Below are 23,964 nucleotides of genomic sequence, written 5' to 3' on the forward strand. Positions count from 1 at the left end.
AATTATGTCATAAATAAAATACCATGAACAATGCCTCATCATTTTCTCTCTTCAAAAGTACTTTATAATCTGGTGAATCATGTTTCCAAATAGCACACGTGAATTAGCAGCGTGAACATAACAGAGAAGTTCATCCTTACAGAATTGCAGCATCAGCCTTGTGTTCGTTCCTCTGTCAACCTTTCCTGAGTCACCCAAGGAAATTTAATTCTCGGTTATCAAGGTTATTTTTTGTCCTTTTTATAGATAAAAATAAGTATCTACTGAACACCAGCTCTGAGTCACATATTTATTAGACCTACCTTACTTAGCAAATGAATCTCCAGTTGAAGCCTATAATTTTATATCTCTGATTGTAAATTCCAAAAGTTGGCAGTTTACTGGTTTATTCCTGGTATTAGTCTCCTGGTAAGTACTCATTAAATATTGTCCTAACGAATGAAAATGTAATAAAGGGGATTAATGAAAGCTCATTCATAGTTCCTTTCTCTTTTGCCATTATTCAGGTTGAAGACATATTTTACTCTGTCTCTGCAAGCTCCAGTAACAGTAACTAGTATAAAACTAACATTAAATAATTTATTTTTAAATTTTACAATTTTAGAATGACTAATGCTTGAACCAAAATATATCAAGAAGATCATATCTATTTCATTATCATAGTCCTGCACAGAATAATTGTTATTTAAACACCATGAAATATCTGAATATTTTTGAGCAATGCAGCTGATATATTAGAAAATTTGAAGCAATAGCTAAGCTTGTCTATATTTCAATTTCCCACTACACAGTCAGATTTTGACTGGCAGAAATGATGGTTAAGATTGATTCCTAGTTGACCCAAAATGATTGTCTTAACTTTTCTCCAAAAGTTAGGTGACAAAAAATTCTTTTAAAAAGTTACTTTTATTCCTTATGTTTATAATTTTTGTTAAAACTGTCTGAAATGCACACCGTAGCAATGAAATGACCCAAAAGGAAATGTTTATTAAAGGGGCAGGGAGCGTAAAGAAAGTCATATTTAATGAAACTTGATTCTATAGTAGATGCTAATAATCATTATTTCACTATTAATTGCATTCTCAGAATAAATCTGTTACCTATATAATTTCAGAAAAAAATGAATTGACCTAAAATCTTACTTTTATACAGCATTCCTAGCTCTATTTTGTTAGCCAACAAAGTTTATGCAATTTCTACATTTTCTATCATTTAAAAAAGATTAAAAAAGGAACAGGGATAAATAGGTGGAGCATAGAGAATATTTAGTACAGTGAAAATACTATATATAATGCCATATTGATACACACATATCATTGTACATTTGTCCAAACCCATGGAATATACAAAGCAAGAGTGAGCCCCAATCCTGTGATGCTTACAGTGTGTCAATGTAGGTTCGCCAGTTGTAACACACATACCATTGTGGTGGGGACATTGATAATGGGTATACCTCTTCTGGGGGCAGGGGGTGTATGGGAAATCTCTGTACCTTTCCTGTTAGTTTTCCTGTGAATTTTAAACTGCTCTAAAAATAAAGTTTTAACACTAATGCTATTTTTAAAAATAGATGGCGTAGTGTAGGGGAAAGAACACATTACTATGATTTATATAACTATTATCCTATGTCTGCCTCTGCCTGCACTAGAGAGTGACCTTAGGGGTGTCCTGTGTGTCTGGGCCTGTTTACTCCTAAATTATACAAGTTGAGTTACAGGATTTATAAAGAAACTGTTCCATTTTTTATATTTTTTGTCTAATTAACTATTTCACTATATGTGTAATTGTGATTTATACTTACATTTAGTTGCAGTGATCAAATTATTACTGTCTTGTGAAATGTTCGCCTATTTCTGATTAAAAGAATGTTGTGTTATCTGTGCTACTGGTAATATTTTATGATGCTGTACATTCTTAATATTGAATATTACATTCTTAGATCCTTAATATAAGGATCTAAATGCGATACAAGATCTAAATGTATTGGAAGGTATGGTAAGCAGTTGAAGGTCCAAATTACCTTTAAGACCAGGCTTGACAAAATGCAGAGTATCCATATGTTTTAATATGGCAACAACTCAAATAAATAAATACATTTCTGAGACAGAGAGAGATAGAGGGAGAGGAAGAGAGGAGGATTTGTTTTAAGAGCATGGAATAGTGCCAGAAAAGAAACGTGCAGGAAACAGGAAAGAAGCCAACTGCGGGAGGTCAGCAGGTCGTTGTATTGTCATTTTGTCCCAGTTCAATATGTACCATGTGCTTGTACTACCTCTTCAAATAATTAGTACAGTTAATAAGAAGGAATTTTAGAATGAAAATGAATACCAGTTATTAAGTTGTGTATTAGTTTTCTGTCCCTGCTGGAACAAATTATGACAAATTTAAATGCTTACACAATGCAAATTTATTATCTTACATTACTCTAGTCTCACCAGGCTAAGATCAGTTCTTCATCAAGACTCTGGGAAGGATCCTTGTCCTTTTCAGTTTTTAAAAGTAGCCCCATTCCTTGGTTCTCCCCCTCCCTCCATCTTCAGAGTCAACAATAGCTTATCTGGCTTTACTCACATAGCATCACTCTGAAGGACTCTTCTGCTTCCCTTTTTGACTTCTAAGAGATCCTGTGGTTAGATAGCATTATCTCCACATCTCAACCTTTATCACATCTGCAAAGACCCGTCTGCTATGTGAGATAACATATTCAGAGATTCTGGGAATTAGGAGGTGAGCATATTCAACAGACTATCAATCTACTTAACATATGTCAAACTTAAGCAAAATTTTGAGGTACCTTTTATTCCTAAATTAAACTAGCTCTGGCCAAGAAGGAGCCTTAGGAATAGCTCCTTGTATGTCCCATACCAATTGACTGACTGTAGTCACTGACCACTGTGTTCACAGTTTATCTGATTAGGTTTGTCTTTGTTAATGAGTTTTAATATTTCTAAGCTAGCTTTTCACATGTCCCCACCCTGAATGCTCACGTGCTTAATGGAAGAGGATTTAATATTAATAGATTCAATACTATTGTTTTCTTACTCCACTATATGCCAAACTTGGGCTTTGTACAGTGGTGATAAAGAATAGGAAAGATGTTTGTTGAATAGTGTTGGCAAGGATGTAGAGGAAAGGAATCCCTCATGCACTGTTGGTGGGAATGCAGACTGGTGCAGCAACTGAGGAAAGCAGTATGGAGTTACCTCAAAAAAATTAAAAATGAAACTGCCTTATGACCCAAGGATTCCACTTCTGGGAATGTATCTGAAGAAACCTAAAACACTGATTCGAAAGAGTATATACACCCCTGTGTTCATTGCAGTGTTGTTTACAATAGCCAAGATTTAGAAGCAGTCCAAGTGCCCATCCGTACATGAGTGGGTAAAAAGCTGTATTACATTTACACAATGGAATGGTACTCAGCTGTAAAACAAAAAAAAAAAAAGAAAGAAAGAAAGAAAAAGAAAACCTTATTTCTTTCAGCAACATGGATGGACCGGGAGAGTTTTATACTAAGTGAATAAGCCAGTCAGAGAAAGACCAGTACAATATGGTTTCACTTACATGTGGAATCTAATGAACAAAATAAATGAGCAAACAAAACAACAGATTTATAAATACAGAGAACAGACTGACAGCTGTCAGAAAGGAGGAGGATTAGGGGGCTGGGTGAAAAAGGTGAAGAGACTAAGTAAAAGAACAATAAACAACTCATAGCACGGTGGTGATTACCAAAGGGAAAGGGGGATTGGTGAAGTCAGAAGGGGGTAAAAGAGGGATAAATAGTGATGGAAGGTGACTTGACTTGGGTTGGTGAACACACAGTACAATATGCAGATGATGTGTTTTAGAACTGTACACCTGAAACCTTTATAATTGTGGTAATCGATGTCACCCCAATAAATTCAATACAATTTTTAAAAAGAATAGAAAAGATGTATGTGTGTGTGAGAAGTGGGGAGATCCACTCCAGAAGTCTTTTATCCAGCTTCTAGAAATCAAAATAATTCAAGTAGACCCGTGTTACTGAAACCTAATGCTTTTTTCTTTTTATTCTTGTTCAAGTACAGTTGTCTCCATTTTCCCACCACCACTCTCCCCTGCCCCACTCACCCCTACCTCCTACCCTCAACCCTACCCCTCTTTGTCCATGGGTCCTTTATACATGTTAAAACCCAATTTTTTAAGTCTTCCATTTAAAAAAATGCCAGGAAAAGAATTATATACTTTACTCTTATAGAATGTAACACTTTATACATTGTCTGAGAAACATCATTTTAGAATCCTGATTGTACTGTGATGTAGTCTTTTAGTATTAGATAGCTTAGAAATAGAGAACTAAATATTTTTAAAGTTTTAGAAATTATATTATATTCACCTTCTCTTTTCACCCCCATGGATATATTTATTGGGTGCGGGGGTTAGTGAGCTATATAGTCATGAACAGGATCTCTGGACTTGAACCCTAATTCCCACCCACCCTGTGGTGTAACCTTGAAAATAAACTTAACCTTATGGAGCTTTAGTTATTTCATTTTTTAATGGAAAGTAATGTTTACCTCAGACTATTTCTTAGTATTAGGCTCCTAGAAAATAACCATTTTATTAACGTGATCTTCCGTTTTCCAATGTGTTCATTCCTGTTTATTTTTGAAGGATTATAAAAAACTAAAAATTCAGGGATGATAAGTGCTCTGACTTTTTTTCCATATATTTTTCTAATTTATGGATGTAATGCTTGCTACAGTAGGTTTTTGAGACTTCACAGAGAAATTTTGAAGCGATGCTTCTAAAATGCAGTGTTTGTCATTTGACTACCAAGTGTATTTTTCACATTTGTGGAAGAAAGAAAAAATTTTGTATGGTTTTATAAACTATATTTCCCTCTGTATTTGTGAGCACCTGAAATTCACCATAAATATAAAGAATTCCTCCATCCAACAAAATTTCAACACCAGGACAAATGTGATACTTTTCAGACTGAAAGGTTTTATTTATTGTTGATTTCTTCCTGGAAATTGCTATATTAAATTTTGTATTAAATTCATTTTCTCATAATGTATCTTAGTTTTAAGTATCATAATGATATTATTATTGCTTTTTAAGGAACTTTTTTTTTATTTTATAGCTACATACTCAAATAACTTAGAACTGACATTATCCAATGTCTGGGATTTGCTTCAACACATTCTGGGATGGGGAAGGAGATGTGGGCATGGACAGGTGATAATGTGAACCCTGACCATTGATGAGGCTGATGGTAGGCACGGGTAGTGGTGGAAAACTTCACCTTCTTCCCTTCTAGGATCTTTGGCTGGTCTAATAATTAAGTTGACATTAGGCAGATGAACAGGAGAAAGACAAATTTTATTTCTAACGTGCAGGAGACCCATCACAATATGAAACTCAAAGGAGTGAACATAGCAGGAAGCTTTTAGACTAAGAAACCATGTATTTTGAAGAACTGGCAAGACAAAGGCATTTGGGTTTGGGGAAGTCGATTGGTAAAGAAGTAACAAGGTTTGCTTATATGTCTTCCTTGACCCCGAATTCCTACCTTTGTTGAGAAGGATGCCTTCTACCCTCTTGGTACAGGGAGGGTACCTTCACATGGGAGATTTATTTCCTACTTTCAGGGGGACATTGAGGGGTCAGAGGGTCCTTCTTATACTTGCTCTTTCTCAAGAAACTTTAATTCAAAATAACCAATAGGCCAGAGTGGCATATATTCAAGTGGCGTATTCTGCCTCCCTTCATGTGTATTTTTTCATTCTTTCTGTTTTTGTACCTTTTTGAATATTTTTATCATTTTAACCACCTTTTTGCTCACACTGTATCTGTGGTTCCCTGTCCCCTGTTCCTCTTCCTCATCTGGTCTGTTGGCATCCACCTATAACATTCCTTCTCGGCCCCAGCCAGCCGTAGCTTTTCACTAAGTACCATTTGCCTTTCCCTCAGTCTCAGCCTCCTTTGGTACTGTCCCTCATGTCACTTACCTCAGTTAGATGCTATTGTCGTGCCCTTCTCTATCATCTTTATCAAGGTTACATATTCATACCTCAGAGTCATCACCTAACCCTGCATCTAGAAGTAAATGCCTCAGTGGAGGGATTCTGTTCTCTTGTTCATAAGGTATCGTTATTAATGACCACAGAAAGGGAGTGGGTTCTGAAGAAATACTTCCTGATTGAAATCACACACACACACACACACACACACACACACACACCCCACAAGAAAGTTACTTTAATTTCACATTACTCTGTTTTCTGTGTCTCAAGTAATATGCATTGGGGAAAAGCCCATTACTGACCTTTGATCCTTCATCAATGACTTTATATCCTCAATAAGTCAAGCATGAAGTTGTTTCTCTGCTACCTCTTATTTTACTAAATTCACTGAAAATAAGGATGAGTAATAAGAGGAAGGAGGAGAAAGGAAACCTGAGTGAAAAGATAGGTATCAAATAGGCAACTTTACAAATCTTCTCTTTAATGATTAGTTTTGATTGGTGTTTACGTATTCCCCTGAAAACTGCCTTTATAAATGCTAGATGGTTATAGTCAGACTGGGGTTTGAAGACAGAAAAAGCAAGCTGCTATAATGCTAGGCACACCCAACGTTCCATCAGCACAAACAACATACTGACCTCTGGTGTTTTTCATCAGTAGCTAAGATTATTCTCAGCGAGGAAATAAACTCTTTTTTTTAGGAGGTTTAGCTATTTTCAGAGTATTAGAAAAACTTTGAAAAATTCTCCATGCCATTCTTAAATGCATTTAAGTATAGGTTCCCTCAATCCACTTGGATTATTGTAGTAGGACAAAGATGTAAAGATGGAACTGCTTACCATGCTAAATATTGTAAAGGAAAATGATAATATTAAAAACCCCAGGAGCAAAAATCAGAGATCTGCTTTATTTTCTTAGGGGAGAGAAATGTAATATCTCTAGAAAATACAATCAAGATCAGAAGTTGAAATTCTAAAGCAAACAAACAAAACAAAGGCATAAAATCTGCCAGGAGGGACATAAACTGTTAAACTTGTTTACAACATTATATAGAAAATGAGTAAAATTTAAGTTGAAAAAATGGGCTAAGTGGATAAACCAATGAGGGCTTTGTGGTAGTAAAATTTGTTTCTATTTTATGAAAAAAAAGTTGTGTTAGTATTTCGAATCATATATCTTCACGTTCTATTTGTCTTATTCATTGGTCACATGAATAACTATGAATATGTATAAAATTTGAAGTAAATCTGTTAGGAAAAAGCATCTGCTACCAGCACCATTTTGTTATTTTACTCTTAGTTATTAAATTTAGGTTTGCACCCTTATCTATAGTTTTGTCTTTTTACTTTTCTATAAAAGTCATATATTATCTCTTGTCTTCTCTTGAACTCTTCAAATACTGCTGATGGAAATTAAGTTAGGCCTTTTGTAATCATCCTATTTAAAATTGCAACCTGCCCCTCTCAATCCGGGTCCCCTTTAGCCTGTTCTAATTTGTTTCCATTGCATATAATATCATTGATGTATTTATTGTGGAAATTATTTTGCTGTCTTCCCCTACATAAGGGTGTGGATCATCATTCATTTTGTTCTGTGATGTATGTCAACCAACCAAAAAATCACCTGTCATGTATTAGGCACTGAAGTAATGATTAATGAATTAATAAATAAAATAATTAATGCATAATACTAATTGCTAAAATTTCTAAGTACCGTACTATGTACTAAGCACTGTTCTAATTACAACGTAAGTGTAAAAATTAGTCTTCAAAACATCCCTGTGAGGTCAGTGCTATTATAATCCCATTATATAACTGAGGCACATAGAAGTTAAACAGTTTGATAGTTGCTGACATTAACAACTAGCTTATATGGCTAATAGCTATATGGCTAAAAAGTGGCACACTCCAGATACTGACATAGGCATTTACGTTTCCCAGGCACTGTTATGCTAAACTGCCTTTAGTTTATACACAAAGCCTAATGGAAAAAGTACATGTTCTCATAAATAACTAGATCTGGTCCTTTTTAATGTCTCTGCACCACTGAAAGATCATGCCTTGAAGATGATGGCTCACTAAGAAAGGCTTCTACCTGGCTGGTGTAGCTCAGTGGATTGAGCTCAGGCTGTGAACCAAAGTGTTGCAGTTTCAATTCCCAGTCAGGGTACATGCCTGGGTTGCAGGCCATGACCCCTGGCAACCGCACACTGATGTTTCTCTCTCTCTCTCTCTCTCTCTCTCTCTCTCTCTCTCCCCCTCTCCCTTCCCTCTCTAAAAGTAAATAAATAAAATCTTAAAAAAAAAAAAGACTTCTAAGGTGAGAGAGGATGCGGGTTGTGGACAATTTTCTATAGGCTCCTGTAAAGGATTGCCTTCCTTCCTGTTCTCTGACATCAAGATTGACAACTTCTACCTCCTTTCACTCTTGAATGTCACCAGTTTCTCCAGATAGTTTCCTGAGTCTAAAATGTGGGTTTGGGGCCTTATCAAATATCTTTCTGACTCCAAATTCTGTGGTTCTAAAGAAGTATATCTATGTTCTGATATATCAAGTAAAGTATTGACAATAGAAAAAAAGAACAAAAAAAAAGCTTTTTCTTATACTTAGTCAATTGACAGTCACCTCCGTAATTTTTAGTTTTTGTTCTGTCAATCAGAAATCTCCATCCCCAGACTGAAATCCATTACTGCATTTCAGACCTTCCTCTAAATCTCAGAGTTTCAGTCGCTTCCTCCTAGGGTGGTGTTCCCTGCCACGCCTCATCCCTTGCAGTTTGCTGGATTGCTCCGTGGAGAGAGAATGAAAATTATGGCAGTGTAAGTTTAAGACTTGATTATCAATAATCTCCATCCTATTCTACTGGCTCTTTAATGTCCCCTTTCACTTTAGGGATATACACACTGTGACCTGGTGCTTCCTGAAGTATCCCTGTTCAGCACTCTTGGCGTTTGGTGCTTACCCAAAGACCAGAGACTGATGTGGACTTAAAGGGACTCATTACTTCAACTTGAATGTAGGGCTGACATTTTCAAAAGCTGTATTTGTCAAAGTTTAATCACTAAAATCTAAACATATTTCTTCTACGTTTAGCATAGACTTAAAGTCAAAATGCCAGTGGCTTTGCTATTTACTATCAGCATGTGCTTGAGCAATTTGCTTAATTCCCTCTACTTCTTATATATGAAAATATTAACTCGGTACCTATCTTCAAATCCTCATAGTGATATTGGTTGCATAAAAGGAACTGAGGTATTTTTTGAGTGCATGGCAGTTATTATTATTTGTGGTCAAAGCCATGTTCCTTGATTACACATGAAGTCAATATTATTTTATAGGATGAGGTTATGTTGAACGCATATAAAGTGAATGATTCTTATTTTCATTTACATGATCAATAACGTTTCAAACCAACTCATTGGTAATGACACAGGAACTGAACAACAAAAATGTTTTTGCAACTAAATATGCAACATAGGTAAGTGCCAGATGTTTTTATAATTAAGATAATCTGAAGTTTTTAATAAGCTATATTACACACAGACTGGTAACAATGCACAATCCCTGTCTTATTTCCTTTATAATAGTACCTTTATTGTTCCACTGAAACATGGCCAGTGAGTGCACAATACTCCAGTTACAATTATGAGGGGCTTGGTATATTACAGCAACTCCACTGTGTCTGCTGTTAGCTAGAAGAGTGCTGGGAGCAACAGCAGCTACTATCAACAGGGAGCCATATTAATTATTTGAAATGTGCCTCATAAGAGGAATCAGCAGTTTATTACAAGTTGAATACTACTTTAAACGGGAAGGTTACTCTAACTGTTATCATAGTCTATGTATCATTAACTTTCCTTGTTTAGGAAAAGAGATTAACAACCCTGTAAATTGCTGTAGTAAATGTGTAAAATATAACTGCATATTCCCATTGTAGAAAGAAAGTAGTGGGTCCTCCAATTCTACTCAAACCTTCTTTATATAAAATAGTTTCAGAAATTGAACTGATTCTGCATTTGTGCTTTCTTGTTATGAAATCCAAATTGCTTGCTGGATCATCATTATACAAACTATAGCTGCTTTGAACGTTAGAAAAAATTGGGGGGTGTTTTATTATACCAGTTGTTTTAATAAGACTCTCATCCTTCAAATCAACTTTAATACTTTAGCTCATAAGACAGAAAGTACATTACAAATACTTATGTGAGCTTGCAGAATGCTTTGTAAGCAAGAGAGAATGACTTCATCTACCTGTTGTTTATATTGTGGTTATTTTTTTCTCATCAAATGTCATAAACAGGAATAGTATTTTATTAAAGAATGTAAGTAAATCATAAAATTAAAAGTTAATTAGGATTGTAAGGTTATTAAAACAAGTACTACTTAAAGTGTTAGTTGAAATTGATGCCAGTCTGCAATGAATAAGTGAAGGAATAAAAAGTGTTTAGAAAAATGTATCACAGATTCATCGAGTATTTAAGGTCTGTTTAATCTAACAATTAAACATTAGGACTTGCATTGTGTATGCCTTTGGTTTTGGTTTTTCCATTTCATTTTTCTTAAATCATTTTAATTGTATTTTTAAGTATCATTCTACAATAAAATTATAATTTAACAACAGCAGCAACACCAACAACAACAACTGAATTGTGTAAGGAAGACTGATTTAATTGGTGGATGTTTGGACAACACAATGCTTCTGTGTTTGGATAGTCCTGTCTGTGCTGTATAGTGGCTATGAATTCAGTGTAGAGAGAGAAAATGTTAATCATCAAACAGAAAAAGTAAAAGGACACAACTGCTAAGCCCCCAATGTTTCTGTTTGGGTCCACAGGACAGGCACATCATGGGCAGGTGTCTTACATCTCTCCACCAGTTCACCTCGACTCTGAGCTAGAAAGACCCCCTGTTAGAGGTAAGTTTCTCTTTTTTGCTTCTTAAGTTAAGGAAAATGGAACTCTATTCTTTGATGAAGGCAATCAATTAAGTTAAAGATAGTGGTAAATGTGTATTTTACTATGTAGAATCTGTTTAAAAAGCAGGGTGTAGTGGTGTGTAAGAAATCTGATGACAGAATGAGTCTTATTTATGAACTACAGTAAAATGTGAAATACGGTTCTGAGAAATGTTTGTAAAGCCAAATAAGAAGTAAGGACGCATAGTGATTCCACTAGTGGAAGCCCAGTTGCAAACCAGCCTAGATTTAGAAATTCGCAGATTACCGTTACATTTTTAATTGGAAATTTCTTCTTATATTATTTTTTTTCATAGATTAAGGTAGCTTAATCTAAGTCATTGTCATATGTATTTCCTTATAAATTTATATTTTTTATTATTCTCTTAAAATGTCATTTTAGTACTAGTAGCCTTTAGTTTTAAAATGTGTAAATTAGCCCTGGCTGGTGTAGCTCAGTGGATTGAGCGTGGGCTGTGGACCAAAATGTTGCAGGTTCGATTCCCAGTCAGGGTACATGCCTGGGTTGCAGGCCATGACCCCCAGCAACTGCATATTGATGTTTTTCTCTCTCTCTCTCTTTTTCTCCCTCCCTTCCCTCTCTAAAAATAAATAAATAAAATCTTTTAAAAAATAAATAAAATGTGTAAATTAAATCATGTAGTTTAAGTGGATACCACCTGTTTAAAGATTTTTTTCAAGAAACTGGTCAAAATAAAAATTAAAATAACATTTATAATTACTATAATCTACATACAGAATTTGTCTTTCTGCTTTTAAGAAATATGTATTGATTTTGAAACATTTTATAATAAAGCTCATGTTATATAGACATGTCTTTCTATTTTATAAATATCAAATATCTTAAGGTTATTTTTACTTTTTAAAGTAATGCACTATATATTCTTATACCTTCAGAAGTATTAATTACTTGATGCAATAAAACCATTAGGTTTGATTTTTATGAGCATGTTTTCTATGCATGCTTTTTCTTCTGCCAGGAGTCTCTTTCTTTTTTAGCTGTTAAGTTTTTACCAGTGCTTCAAGGCTATTGCTTATTATTATTATTATTATTATTATTATTATTATTATTATATTTCATTATTTGTGCTATTATAGTTGTCCCTGTTTTTTTTTTTCCTCTTTGTCCCCCTCCACCCAGCACCTCCTGCCTCACTCAGGCAGTAAATCCCCAAACCATGGTCCCTGTCCATGGGTCATTCATATACGTTCTTTGACTAATCCCTTCATCTTCTTTCATCCAGCCCCACTTCCTTTCCCTCTGACTGCTGTCCTTCTGTCCTCTGTTAAGCTTTTGTGACTCTTTACTAGAGAGGAGCTAAGTAAATGCCTCTGTTCCTCCAGTGCCCCTTGTGCTTGGCTCAGCTTTTACACTTAAGACATTGTATTTCATTGTTCAGTGTGCATGTTTCCCTTTGTCTTCCGTAAGGTCCTTGAGGGTAGAGAATGTCATAATTATTATTTCTCCTCCAGCCACTGGCCTGTGCTTGGCACATAGTAGGCACTCATATGACCATGTCTAAGTGGCTAAAATTAAAAGTGACAACCTAGGTTCTGAAGCATGCACCATCAGTTTTCAAGGAGAAAAGGGAGTGGGGACAAAAGGAGAGTCCTGAGAAGAGAGAGTCAGAGTGAACTAAAACATAAGTGTGTGCACGTCATGGCATTTTTAAGGAGATATGCTAAATGCACAGTAAAATGGGAAAAGTTCTAAAGGAAAAAGACTGGAAAGGTGTAATAGGACAGCTAATGAAAGATTCTGTATCACATGCCAAGGAGTTTGTGTTTTGTCCCAGAAAAAATGATAAAATATTTTTAATTTTTACAAACTTTTCCTAAGTCAGTGGGATGTTACATCATAACAGTATCAGCCCTTGATATGAGAACAGTACCTATGACACCAGAATAGAGGATGAGAGATTGGCAGGGGGAGGCTGTTTCAGTAGGACTGGTAAAAGATGACTGGAAGAGTAGGGCCTGTTGGCAATGGCAGGTCTGGGGAATATTTTGAAGAGGCCGGGGGAAGGAAGAGAAATGCCTCTAAGGTTTTTTTATTGATTAACAGCTTGGATGCTTATGACAGAATCCCTCAGCATGAGGAACAGATGAATTTTAAATTGGTGCATTGTCTTAGATACGTTAATTCTTAGCAGCATGTTGTTCCTGTGAAAGATGGAAGCCTACTTATGCAAGTCGGTGACCTTAATGTAATTCAGTTTTTCAGACATGATCTCAGTATGGTTTGGGAAGAGTACTGTAAAGTTTTGGATAGGATGTGTAATAATCCACTAAAAGTTAGTGGCTTTAAACAAGAAACATTTGCTATAGTTCTCAGAGTTGTTCGAGTCACGTGTATGCTCACTGGGATGTTTAGCAGTTGGCAGGCAGGCTGGTTTTGCAGGGGAGGGAACTCACATGTGGTAGTCAACTGGATGTCATCTGGGCTGAGGACCATATGGCTCTCATTATCCAGCAGCCTCGCGCAGGCATATTCCCATGGTGACAGGATTTTCAGCAATACCTAGGCAAGTCCCAACATTCAGACATTTTCCAGGACTCCACCTGTGCCATGTGTGCTGTGTCTCATTGGCCAAAACAAGTCGGCCAACCCCAGACTTCAGAGAGCAGAAACAGACTCCATTTCACAACCCGAAGGAGCTTGAACACAGAAAGGAAGGAATTTGGGACCATTTCAAACTACCACAATTAGGCAGATAAAGAGTAAAATAAATTGAGAATGAAGTAAAACAAAAAATGACTGATAAAAATGAAAGGATTTAGAGCTAATACACTTAAACTTGGGAGCTCTAGAATTTTCTTTAGTTTACTCAACTAGTATACAGAAGATCAGAAATAAGAACTTCACGTTGACTTTTTGTGAAGATTAAGGGTAACATAGAATAAAGTCTGGCATCTGGTAGGCCCTAGATAAGATGTGACTATTACTATTTAATTTTGAGTTAATGGAGCCAAGCAACCAGCATGACCTTAGAATGATTGTCTTGATACCTTTGAGTTCTCATATCATTTCCCTACTTACACTGGCCCAGAGACCCTCCTAAACTGCACGGTGACTAACAGTATTGCAGCTATAGGCAATAGCTCATGTGGTATAGTTCTACAGTTCAAAAAATAATAATAATTAGATCAAGAGGTTTGTAAAAATCACCAAAATAACAATGCAAAAATCATGTGCTTTTTTCTTAAATATAGTATTTTACTTCTAAAATAATGTTGAGAATGGGATAAATATGGCATAATACCATTACCTTGGAAACAGGAGTATTTCCTTTCAACTATCACCCATCATCTGTATTTACTATTTTAAATTATACTGTAAACTGTTGTTGGAATTTACATGCAGTCAAATTTTTTAAATAAACTATACTATGTATCTATTTATGTGTATCTATATCTATAATATTATGCTCCGGTCGGTGTGGCTCAGTGTGTTGAGTGCCAGCCTGTGAACCAAAGCATCGCCAGTTCAGCTCCCACTCAGGGCACATACCTGGGTCACAGACCAGGCCCCCAGCAGGGGTCATGTGAGAGGCAACCACACATTGATGTTTCTCTCCCTCCCTTTCTGCCTCCCTTCCATCCTGAGTAAAAATAAATAACAATAAATAAAATATTTTAAAAATATTAGTCTGTCTAGAAGTCATCCAGCCATGTAATATGAAAAAAAAGACATTTGTTGAAGAAGATACAAGATATAAGGAACATTGTACACATTTTTAGATAGGACAATGATGCCTCAGTCCCCTTCAAAGTAGGCATGTTGGGACCTCACACAGTTCTCCCAGTCACCATCAGCTTCCCCATAATATTTTCTTGAATCTCACTGACAGTCTGAAATCTCTTCCCTTTCAAAGGTGATTTTAGTTTTTGGAGAAGCCAGAAGTCACAGGGTGTCAAATCTGGGTTGTAGTAAGGCTGAGTCACCTGGATGATTTGATGTTTTGCCAAAAATCTCTGCACAAGACATGGTGCATGGGTGGGCACAGTGTTGTGATGAAGCTGCTGATTACCAGTTGCCCATAGCTATGACCTTCTGAATCATCTGAGTAGTTTCCATGGAGAAATATTCAAGTTTAATGCAAAATTTGATGCAGATTCATTGCTCTACTCACTCAGTCATTTTGAATGCTATGGCCACACAGTACATATGCTCACTCAACAGCACCTACTGCCCCCACTGACTAGTACAGTGAAGTCATCAAAGTCCACTCTCCTTGGCTGCTAGGTTACATTGATGTTGCATGAAAACTCTTTTCATTATATTAACAGTGCTGGACTTTTTTCTGGACAGACTATATCTATATAACTATATCTATATCTATCTATATATCTATCTATACAGAGAGAGAGAGGAGAGAAAGAAAACCTTTCATGTATATTATAGGTTTTTATTTGAATTAATACAATAAGATAAATTACTTTCGTTAAATGATTTGGAATTTTACCTCCAATAATTTTTTGTAAGATTATATAGTAATATCTTCTAAAGTGCTTGAAAACTAACATTAGCTACTTGTTTTAGCTTTTCTTTTTCTGTTTTTCTACTGTAATTTTATACATGTTATGAATAGAAAAGATACAGCTAAATGTTCCCTCTCCCACATTGATCTGTAGCTGTTTGTATTTTATTTCTTGTCTATGTGTTTGTTAATGTTCTGGGAATTTTTGCTTTATGAATGAATTCTTGTGTATTTTACAGTCTTGACTGTTTTTTATAGGGAAACCATACTTAATTTTTTGATATTTATCAAGCTAGCCAAAAAAATAAGTGTATTAATATAGTTATATATATCAGCAAAGAGAGCTTTTTAATAGAAAATATGAACTATCTAACATACAATAGCACATCATATTGCTTCAGATATTTTACCATTTATTCTGTTCTCATCTGAAGTATTTTGGATTACTTAGAATTTTTTTTTGAATAGTGATTGTGCTTTGAGTATTTGAGACAATGATCTAATTATTGGTAACATTGAAACTGTGTTTTAAAGCCCTATCTTGAAAAATAATTATGTAATTGCTGTTAAAAATATGCATTGATAGAGATATAACAATTTCATTTCTTTTTGGTTTTTGCCTTTCAAGTTCTATATCATGTATGAAAGACTTGGTTTTAATTCACGTTTCACAATTCTACCTCCTTTCAATTTTCTTGATATTTTTCAGTTTTGCTCATTTTTTTAGGGAAAATATTTTGGGAAATTAATATATTTGTTTGTCACTCTATATTTTTCTTTGGAATTATGCATTTTAACTGTGGCCAACAAGCTTTTAGTAACCATATGGAAAATGTTGTACTGTTACCAAATAGCCTGGAATAAAATGTTGTAATCAGCGTTTCAAAGTAGCCAAAATATATCCATTCAGTGGATCTTACCCACTGATGAGTAAATTTGAGAGATTCTGTTCTTTAATTCTAATGTGATCCTACATGGCATTTGGTCCCATAATTTATGTCTATGGTGACTTTATATTTATTCTTCAATTTACAGATTTTATTACTGATTAGGGGTGTAAATTCCAATTGTTTACTAGTGTATTAATGTCACAATGCATTACAAGGTAATTAACCAGAGCCGCCACTATAAATAGAAAAATGGTCACAGCCCTCACTATAAACTACTTCATAAAAGATCCTGAATCAGCATTCACCATTATAGTAATTTTTCTTGCCGTAAGTCTCAATAATTAAGACTTTAAAAAACTAGCTTTATCTAGAAGGACTATTATTTTTAAGCCCTTTCATTATGAAAATAACTTGTTATAATTTTGTAGTTAATTTAATGGGATTGATTATATATTTCTGTATGCAAATAAGTCCTATATGCTTTTCAGATGTATTTCCCAATTTTATATATTATAATTAGAAATGAAGGACTACTTTGATAATTTTGTAGTGGACTTGTAAATAAGCACAATGAAGTTCTTTGGAAGGCTCATTAGGAGCTGCAATTCCGAAGGTATGTGTCCTCCCTCATCAATTCTCCTTTCTTCCTCAACCTTTATCTTGCCCCCTAACTATTCACATGAAAAACATTCTACCCCAGAATTAAGTCTCTTTACAGTCAGAATCACTCATTGAAGGTAGTTGGGCAAGACTTTGTGTTGGAAGCTGACTCAGAATCCTAAACAGTTGATTACATTATTTTACGATCAAACACAGTTGTAGCTTTGTTATTTTGTTTTTGGCTTTGTTTTGTTTCTTTGTTTTCCTATAGAATTTGGTGACAGCCTTAGCTGTCAATTATAGAACCTAACCCAGTTATTCTTTATTGCATAACCAGCAATCCAAGTTAGAAAAATTCCTTTTAATAACCAAAAAAGGATGAACTTTGGAAAAGTATTCTCCATCTTTATTGCTAAAATGATATCTTTATGTTCTGCTACATAAAAATTTGACAGTTACCACATACACTTCGCCTTCCAAAGTGGTAAACTGCTAGTAATAAAGCTGGTGGGTACAGCATTGTTTTTAATTTGGATAATATTTGTATAATCTTTCTTAAGTAGGGTCTTATAATTAATCAGAAGTCTGATACTAAATATAATTTATGCATTTGGTAATTGTTGGTAGTTACCATTTATATTCATGGAAAAAATTGAAAATATTTGGAGACATCTGAAAAACTACATCTATGTTTTTACTTTTTTATATAATAAACTGAGTAATATAAACATTGTTTAATTAGTACATAATCAGCAAGCTAGAATAATGCCAGGCATTAAGTTCCATGTGCAAACTGAATTACATTCAGCAAGTCCACACAACGAAAATATTTTTTTACATTTAAAATAAACAGATGGTCCTGCCTGCTGCATCTATATTAAAAATAAGCTATAACCAAAGATTTAGCATCACAAATTAGAGATATTAACACATGACATTATCTAGCAAAATGTAAAAACATTTGGAATTGATTAAAATAAAATAGGAACAAGACATCTGGCATTCTTGTTGAGGAGTTTCCAAACTTGTTCTTTAATATTCATAGTGGCGTTTCTGTTCCTCAATAACTTATCTGGTTAGCAGACATTATATGGTAGAACATAATTCCCTAGCTTTAGCCACTCTTAACTCAAAGGCATAACAAAAAACCAACAACTCTGCATATATAGAAGAGTGCTTTAATCATGTTAAATAAACACCAGTTTCCTACAGTGGTAAATGCCAAACATCTTTGCTGTGTTTAAAGTACACTGTGAACAACTACAAGACAGAAGAAGTGAGTATAGTTTGTATTTCTAGCATCAAACATACTATTGTGATACTATGAAGTAATAATTGAATTTGGGTTGACTTTAATTGAACTTAAATATAAATTTAATAGTAAAATGAACATGTTATTCAATATTGTTAGGAATAAGTATGAGGGTTTTTTAAATTATGCTTTCAAATATGCATTAAGTTATTGTGTAAGAGCCAACATGTGTCTTTTGAAATAACTTAGCATACTCCTCATATATTGAAAATAATTTTTCTGGAAAGTAGTGTGATCTGGTAGTTTTTTACATTAGGTTCTTAGTCAGCATATCTTGGTGGTCTCTCAGTGAGTCTGAGTAAGTGGAGAGATCGAATTTGAATTCTACTCCCTTATTGGCTCATGGAATGATATTCTTAGTGTTCAAAGGACATTAAATGCAAAGTCAACACTGTTGTGATTTGAACGTTATCCTTCAGAATCGATGTGACAGGTGGCAGATCCCATGAGCATGATCCTTGACTTGAATATGATGGTTTCCCCATGGAACTGTTGCTGAAGGCAAGGGGAGGGCATGGGAATCAGGATGTCTCTAAGCAGCTCTTCAGAATTTCAGGGTTCTGCTGTCTGAAATTCACATTTCCTCCCTTCCCCAGCTCCCTGCCCCACTCCTAATACTGCTATTCTAGGTTCCAGGACATACTGCTTTTGGTTTTATTTAGTTTTTATTTTCATTCAGACTAAAGACTACTTTGTCTTGCTCAAACAGAAAATATTTTGTAATTTCTAAATGTCAGAACTTTTTACATTGAGATATTGCTAGTCAGTAATAATGATAGGTAACATTTATTTGGCAAATTAACTTTAAATCATATGTTCAATCTAAAAATTATCTCTATATGACCCCTTCTCTCCCAGTTCCCAAAGAGAGGTAATATTCTTCGGGACATTTTAGTAGATACCACCATTTTGAATGGACTTGCTATGAATGATAAATATTACTATTTAATATCTGCACAGATCCACTTAAACACTTGACATGGATTATTATTTCAATTATTTGCCAACTCCATGAAGAAATTAGATTTATTATAGTAATTTGGGGGGGGGGTGGCTAAGACATAGAGGGTTTTTGTTTGTTTGTTTTTTTTGTTTGTTTTTTATCTTCATAAAGATCAGACAAGTATTTAATATTAGAGCCAGATTCAACAGGATTAGAACTCAGGCGTGTACAAAAGCTTTCTATGGCAGTTTTTCAGCTATACAAAAGGAACTTTGACTTAATTTCCAAAACTCCATACTAAAGAAAGTAATTAGTAATGAAATATATTATCAGCCATGGATAGGGCAATCTGACTATCCATAGTATAGTATAAGGAAATCCCTTACCATCTTTATTGTTCATCTTAATAACACAGTGTGGCACAAAGATTTTGAACATCTAATGCTATTTATTGCCAAGTGATAAAAAAAAACTTTTTGGTGTGTCTATTGTCTTCTTTTATAAAATACAAAGTCTTTATTCTACTGCTGCTCTGTTACCTTTTACTGTTTTCATAGAATGTCTTACTATTGGTCTCTAAAGAGTTATCTAAAATCATACTGTAGAAAAAGAAGTCAGCCATTCTGGTAGTATTTTATATATCAATGTACTTAAATTTTATGTTTTATTTGTGATAGAATATTCTATTTTTTAAGTTTCTCCCCAATGTGGTACTATTTATATAATTACAGAAAATAATTTACCTGTATATGAAAAATTAATGACCTTACTGCATAGAGCAGAGAGAGAGTTGGCTAATAGTTGTGTTGACTGCCACCACCAAAGCCTGGGATGGGGTGAAGAAGGAACTGACCTTGACTTCCAAATAACCATTTCCCTCACATCTACCTGCTGAATACCCACAGCTGCAAGGTTCCAATTCCTTGGTGTATATACATGCACAAGCACGCATAGCACTTAGACAATAGATTTAGAAGATAGGTTATTATAAAAATTATATCTGATAAATTTAAATTCTTTTAAATAGCATTTCATCTTGGAGTCAATTGTCTGAGATTAGCTAAAGATCTGTTTTCTATGGATTCATTTTTATACCTGGACAGTAGGGGTTGGGACTATCAGAGGTGCAACATCCACCTCCATATCACCACGTGAAGGATGAGCGCCTTATGTCTGCCACTGTGCAAAGGTATATGCTTTTGTAGAGGAAGTGCTGGCTTTGGTTATCATCCATCCTATAACACCCCAAACAACATTGGCTTCACACTAAAAGCTACTTCACCTTCTCAATACTAAGCACTGTTCTCTTTGTTCGTTATAACTCTGACTATAGCAATTATTTTCAAGTCTTAAAAGTGCAACAAAAACCAATTTCTCTCATGAGAGCAAGTGTCGCTCTTGTGTTTGGCATCAGATTCTTCTGGGTGGAGTTACATGGCAGTGTGAAGCTTGAGTATTAATACTTACATTTAATCCTGATAACCACAGTTTGCTAACTGTATGATCATGGACAAATCTCACAGCCAGAACAACAACCTCTTCCCCAGGATTGTTTAAGTATTAAATATTAAATATAGTATGATATGTGAAAGTACTCCAATCCCTATAGAATGCTCTACAAATATTATTTAATATAATTTAGCAGCAACACTTCATTGCTGTAGTTTAAAACTCAGTGTAGGTCATGCACGTTAAGATCAAGAAAATAAGTTCCCTAGGGAGTTTGCCATGTTCTTATCCTCATTAAATCCTATTGGTTTCATTATATTATAGTTTTATATGAAAATAACCATACTCTCTGTGAATGTCTATAAATTTAAAATTCCAAGCATGCATCAGACAATAAAACTGTACATCACCTTTATCCATGCTCTCCTGAAAGATAAACTTTCATTCAGTATTCAACTAATATTTTCTATGCAGTTGCATCTTAGGCATGGTTTAGACTGAAATTAGTGGGAAAGGCTAAAAAATGCAAAAAACAAATCCCAACTTGAAAAAAGTCCTCTGAATTATCCATAAAATACGGTATTCCCAGCAGCAAGTTATTTCTTAATATCAGAAAATGTGAACACAAAAATACCCCAAATCTCTCTTGGGTGTAGAGATACTTATGTGATGAGTGGTGTAGGGAGACATAAAACTGAGAGCATGTTATTCCTACTGCTCCAGCCATGTGTTCGTTGAGTAAAATGGGAAATTAAATCTCCCCCTGCAAAATACTTTAATGTATATAGTTTAATGCAAGTCAAATTAATTATCACGTGACTACACTGTAGTGAGTTACTACTATGTGTCATGCACTCTACAGGTACTGGAAGTATAGTGAGTTTCAAGAGAGAAAAGATGTTTGCCCTCGTGGATTTTGCCTTGTCATGGAGGGAGCTATTCAAAACATCAATTGTGGATTAAACAATCAAGATTATGAATAAGTTAGGATTTAGGGGTGTGTGTGTGTGTGTGTGTGTGTGCACGCGTGCGCACACTCATACATAGAGGTAGGTGCATATATATATCTTGATCATATATATGTGCGTGTGTGTGTGCGTATGCATATATACACACACACACACAATTTTTGATATATATATATATATATATATATATATATATATATATATATATATATATATATATATATATATATATATATCAAGGAAAACCACTCAAGGGAGATGATTAGTGAACTGAACTATGAAGATAAGAGTGGGTTGGTCAAGTTTAAATTTGAAGGCTAGTGTAATCAAAGGTCCTCCAGCACGAAAGTCCTGGCATGTCAATTCGTGTACTCACTAAGCAAATAACTATCAGGGTCTGTTATGTGTCAGTCTTGATGGACTTGTGCAGTTTGCAAGTGTGTCTAGACTTATGTTCACATGAAGCAGCACTCCAGACAGAGGAAACAAACTATAAATCAACAAAAATAAAAATAAACAAGCAAATGGACAGAATAATTTCCAGACCATAGTGAACATGGGTGGGTACTGGGGATACAGTCAGAGTATTTAGGCAGGACTCAGATTGTATAGAGCCTTTTCAAAGGAAAAATAACAAAAAAAAAAACAGAGCTAGACAGTAGAACGCAAAGTGTTAAAAAGAGTTTTTTTTTTCCAAAGATACTATAGGATAGAATGGGCATCAACTTCGAATACAGCATAGACCAATGGGAATTTATAGCAAAGGATTAGAGTGTGTGGGGGGGAGGGGTGGGCAAGGGTGGTGTCACTGGATAGAAAATTACTAAAATCAGGAGTGACGGGGATTCTGGAAGCACTTGATAGGATTTTAGCTGAATACAGGGCAGGGTGATCAGATACCACCAGGGGATGGTAGGGAATGAGGAGCCCAGATCACGTGAGGAGGGCAATCAGATATCCAGGGTGGGGGGTTCTGCTTAAACTGCCTTAGCAAGATGCTTGCTAAAACTGGATTTACAGGGAACTGCACAGATGGGCCTGGGAGAGGGTTTGGGAGCCTAATTGAAGTTTGGTCAAGCAAAGAATCTTTGTGAGCCTGTGGGCCACAAAAGCAGTTGGGGTTTTAAGAGCTGTGAGGCTCCCTGAAGGGTTTTTGCAGAGTAATACATAATCTGATTTCGATTTTTAAAAGGCGCCTCCAGCTACATGGAGAATGGAGAATGGCTTAGAAAGAGGTAAATCCCATTTTATTGGTGTGGCCTTTCTTTAAAATTTCACTTACAAGAGGGAATTTTTTCCCTCTTAACCACTTAAATTCTCTGAAGATTCACTTTCCTTCTTTCCCCTCCGTTTTCCACATTACTGGCCTCTCGTTAAGTGTGACTTCTTGTCTCTGCTCCAGAAGCAGCAGAAGAATTTGGAAACAGGTGAATTCAGATAGCTGTGGGACTCAATGCTAAGCCCTTTAGAAGCAAGATCTGAGGGAACACATGCCTGGATTCCAGTTCATGCCTTAGAGGTACAATCCCTGCTGGAAGGAAGGGTACTGGCTGCTTGCAGATAACCAGAGAAAAGACTGTATCTGCTGAGTTCATAAGGATAAAAATTCTATGCTAGGCACACTGAGTATTGATCCTGTTAAAACAGGGATAGTTTTGGACATGGCTGGTGATTGTAAGGCTATTAATTTATTGGTCAGGTTAGCCTGCCTCATCTCTGGACCTGGGCAAGGCTTCAGTGTCCGTAGCTGGTATGGTGTGAACTAGGAAGAAACTTACTAAAGGATTTTTAGCTGAGGTCATAACAGATCCTTGTGTACTAAGCCCAGCAGTTCCGAGCATCCTGTAGACATTGGGAAACCACAAAGGACTTCAGGCACAGAAGACATTAATACAACTCCTGCATAGAAACCTCCACTGACTCCAGTGTTTAGGATGGATTGAGAGCAGAGAGAATTGTCAGTTAATTCAAGAATGGGTTCTTGAGAGTGTAAACTAAAAGACATTAACAATGGGAATAAAGAAAACAGGGTGTCTTAGACACTACAGATAAAACAGAAAAAGTCTTGTTGATTGGTTGGATATGTTGAGAAAGAAAAAAAGATAATTTCCTTGATTTTTAATTTGTATCAATTTGGAAAGATACTGATTCTATTCTGGAAGATGAGTAATTTCATGTTCAAACTAAAAGTTATCCATTATTAATTCTTTGAAAATAAAATAACTTGAAATATGACTGGAAATCGCTTCCCTTTAGTTTATCAGAGACATAGAAAATAATTTCAGGAGTATCTGAGGCCTCTAGCTTTTTGCAGGTCATTGAATCAGCCCTTTTG

At 35.2% G+C, this 23,964-nt stretch overlaps 1 protein-coding gene across 13 annotated transcripts in view; it reads left to right on the forward strand.

Annotated features, from left to right (window-relative positions):
- Window positions 1-23,964, forward strand: part of ADGRL3 (adhesion G protein-coupled receptor L3) — a 761,150-nt gene that overhangs the window by 526,559 nt on the left and 210,627 nt on the right. For all 13 annotated transcript variants that reach the window (XM_045834530.1, XM_045834518.1, XM_045834519.1 and 10 more), the window contains one exon: window positions 10,846-10,926. In XM_045834530.1, the coding sequence (XP_045690486.1) occupies window positions 10,846-10,926 (81 nt within the window). The remainder of the gene's footprint in view (window positions 1-10,845; window positions 10,927-23,964) is intronic.

Source organism: Phyllostomus hastatus, unplaced genomic scaffold (assembly GCF_019186645.2).
Source record: "Phyllostomus hastatus isolate PE091 unplaced genomic scaffold, TTU_PhHast_1.1 phas_contig_196, whole genome shotgun sequence".
In the NCBI taxonomy this organism is placed as follows: domain Eukaryota; kingdom Metazoa; phylum Chordata; class Mammalia; order Chiroptera; family Phyllostomidae; genus Phyllostomus; species Phyllostomus hastatus.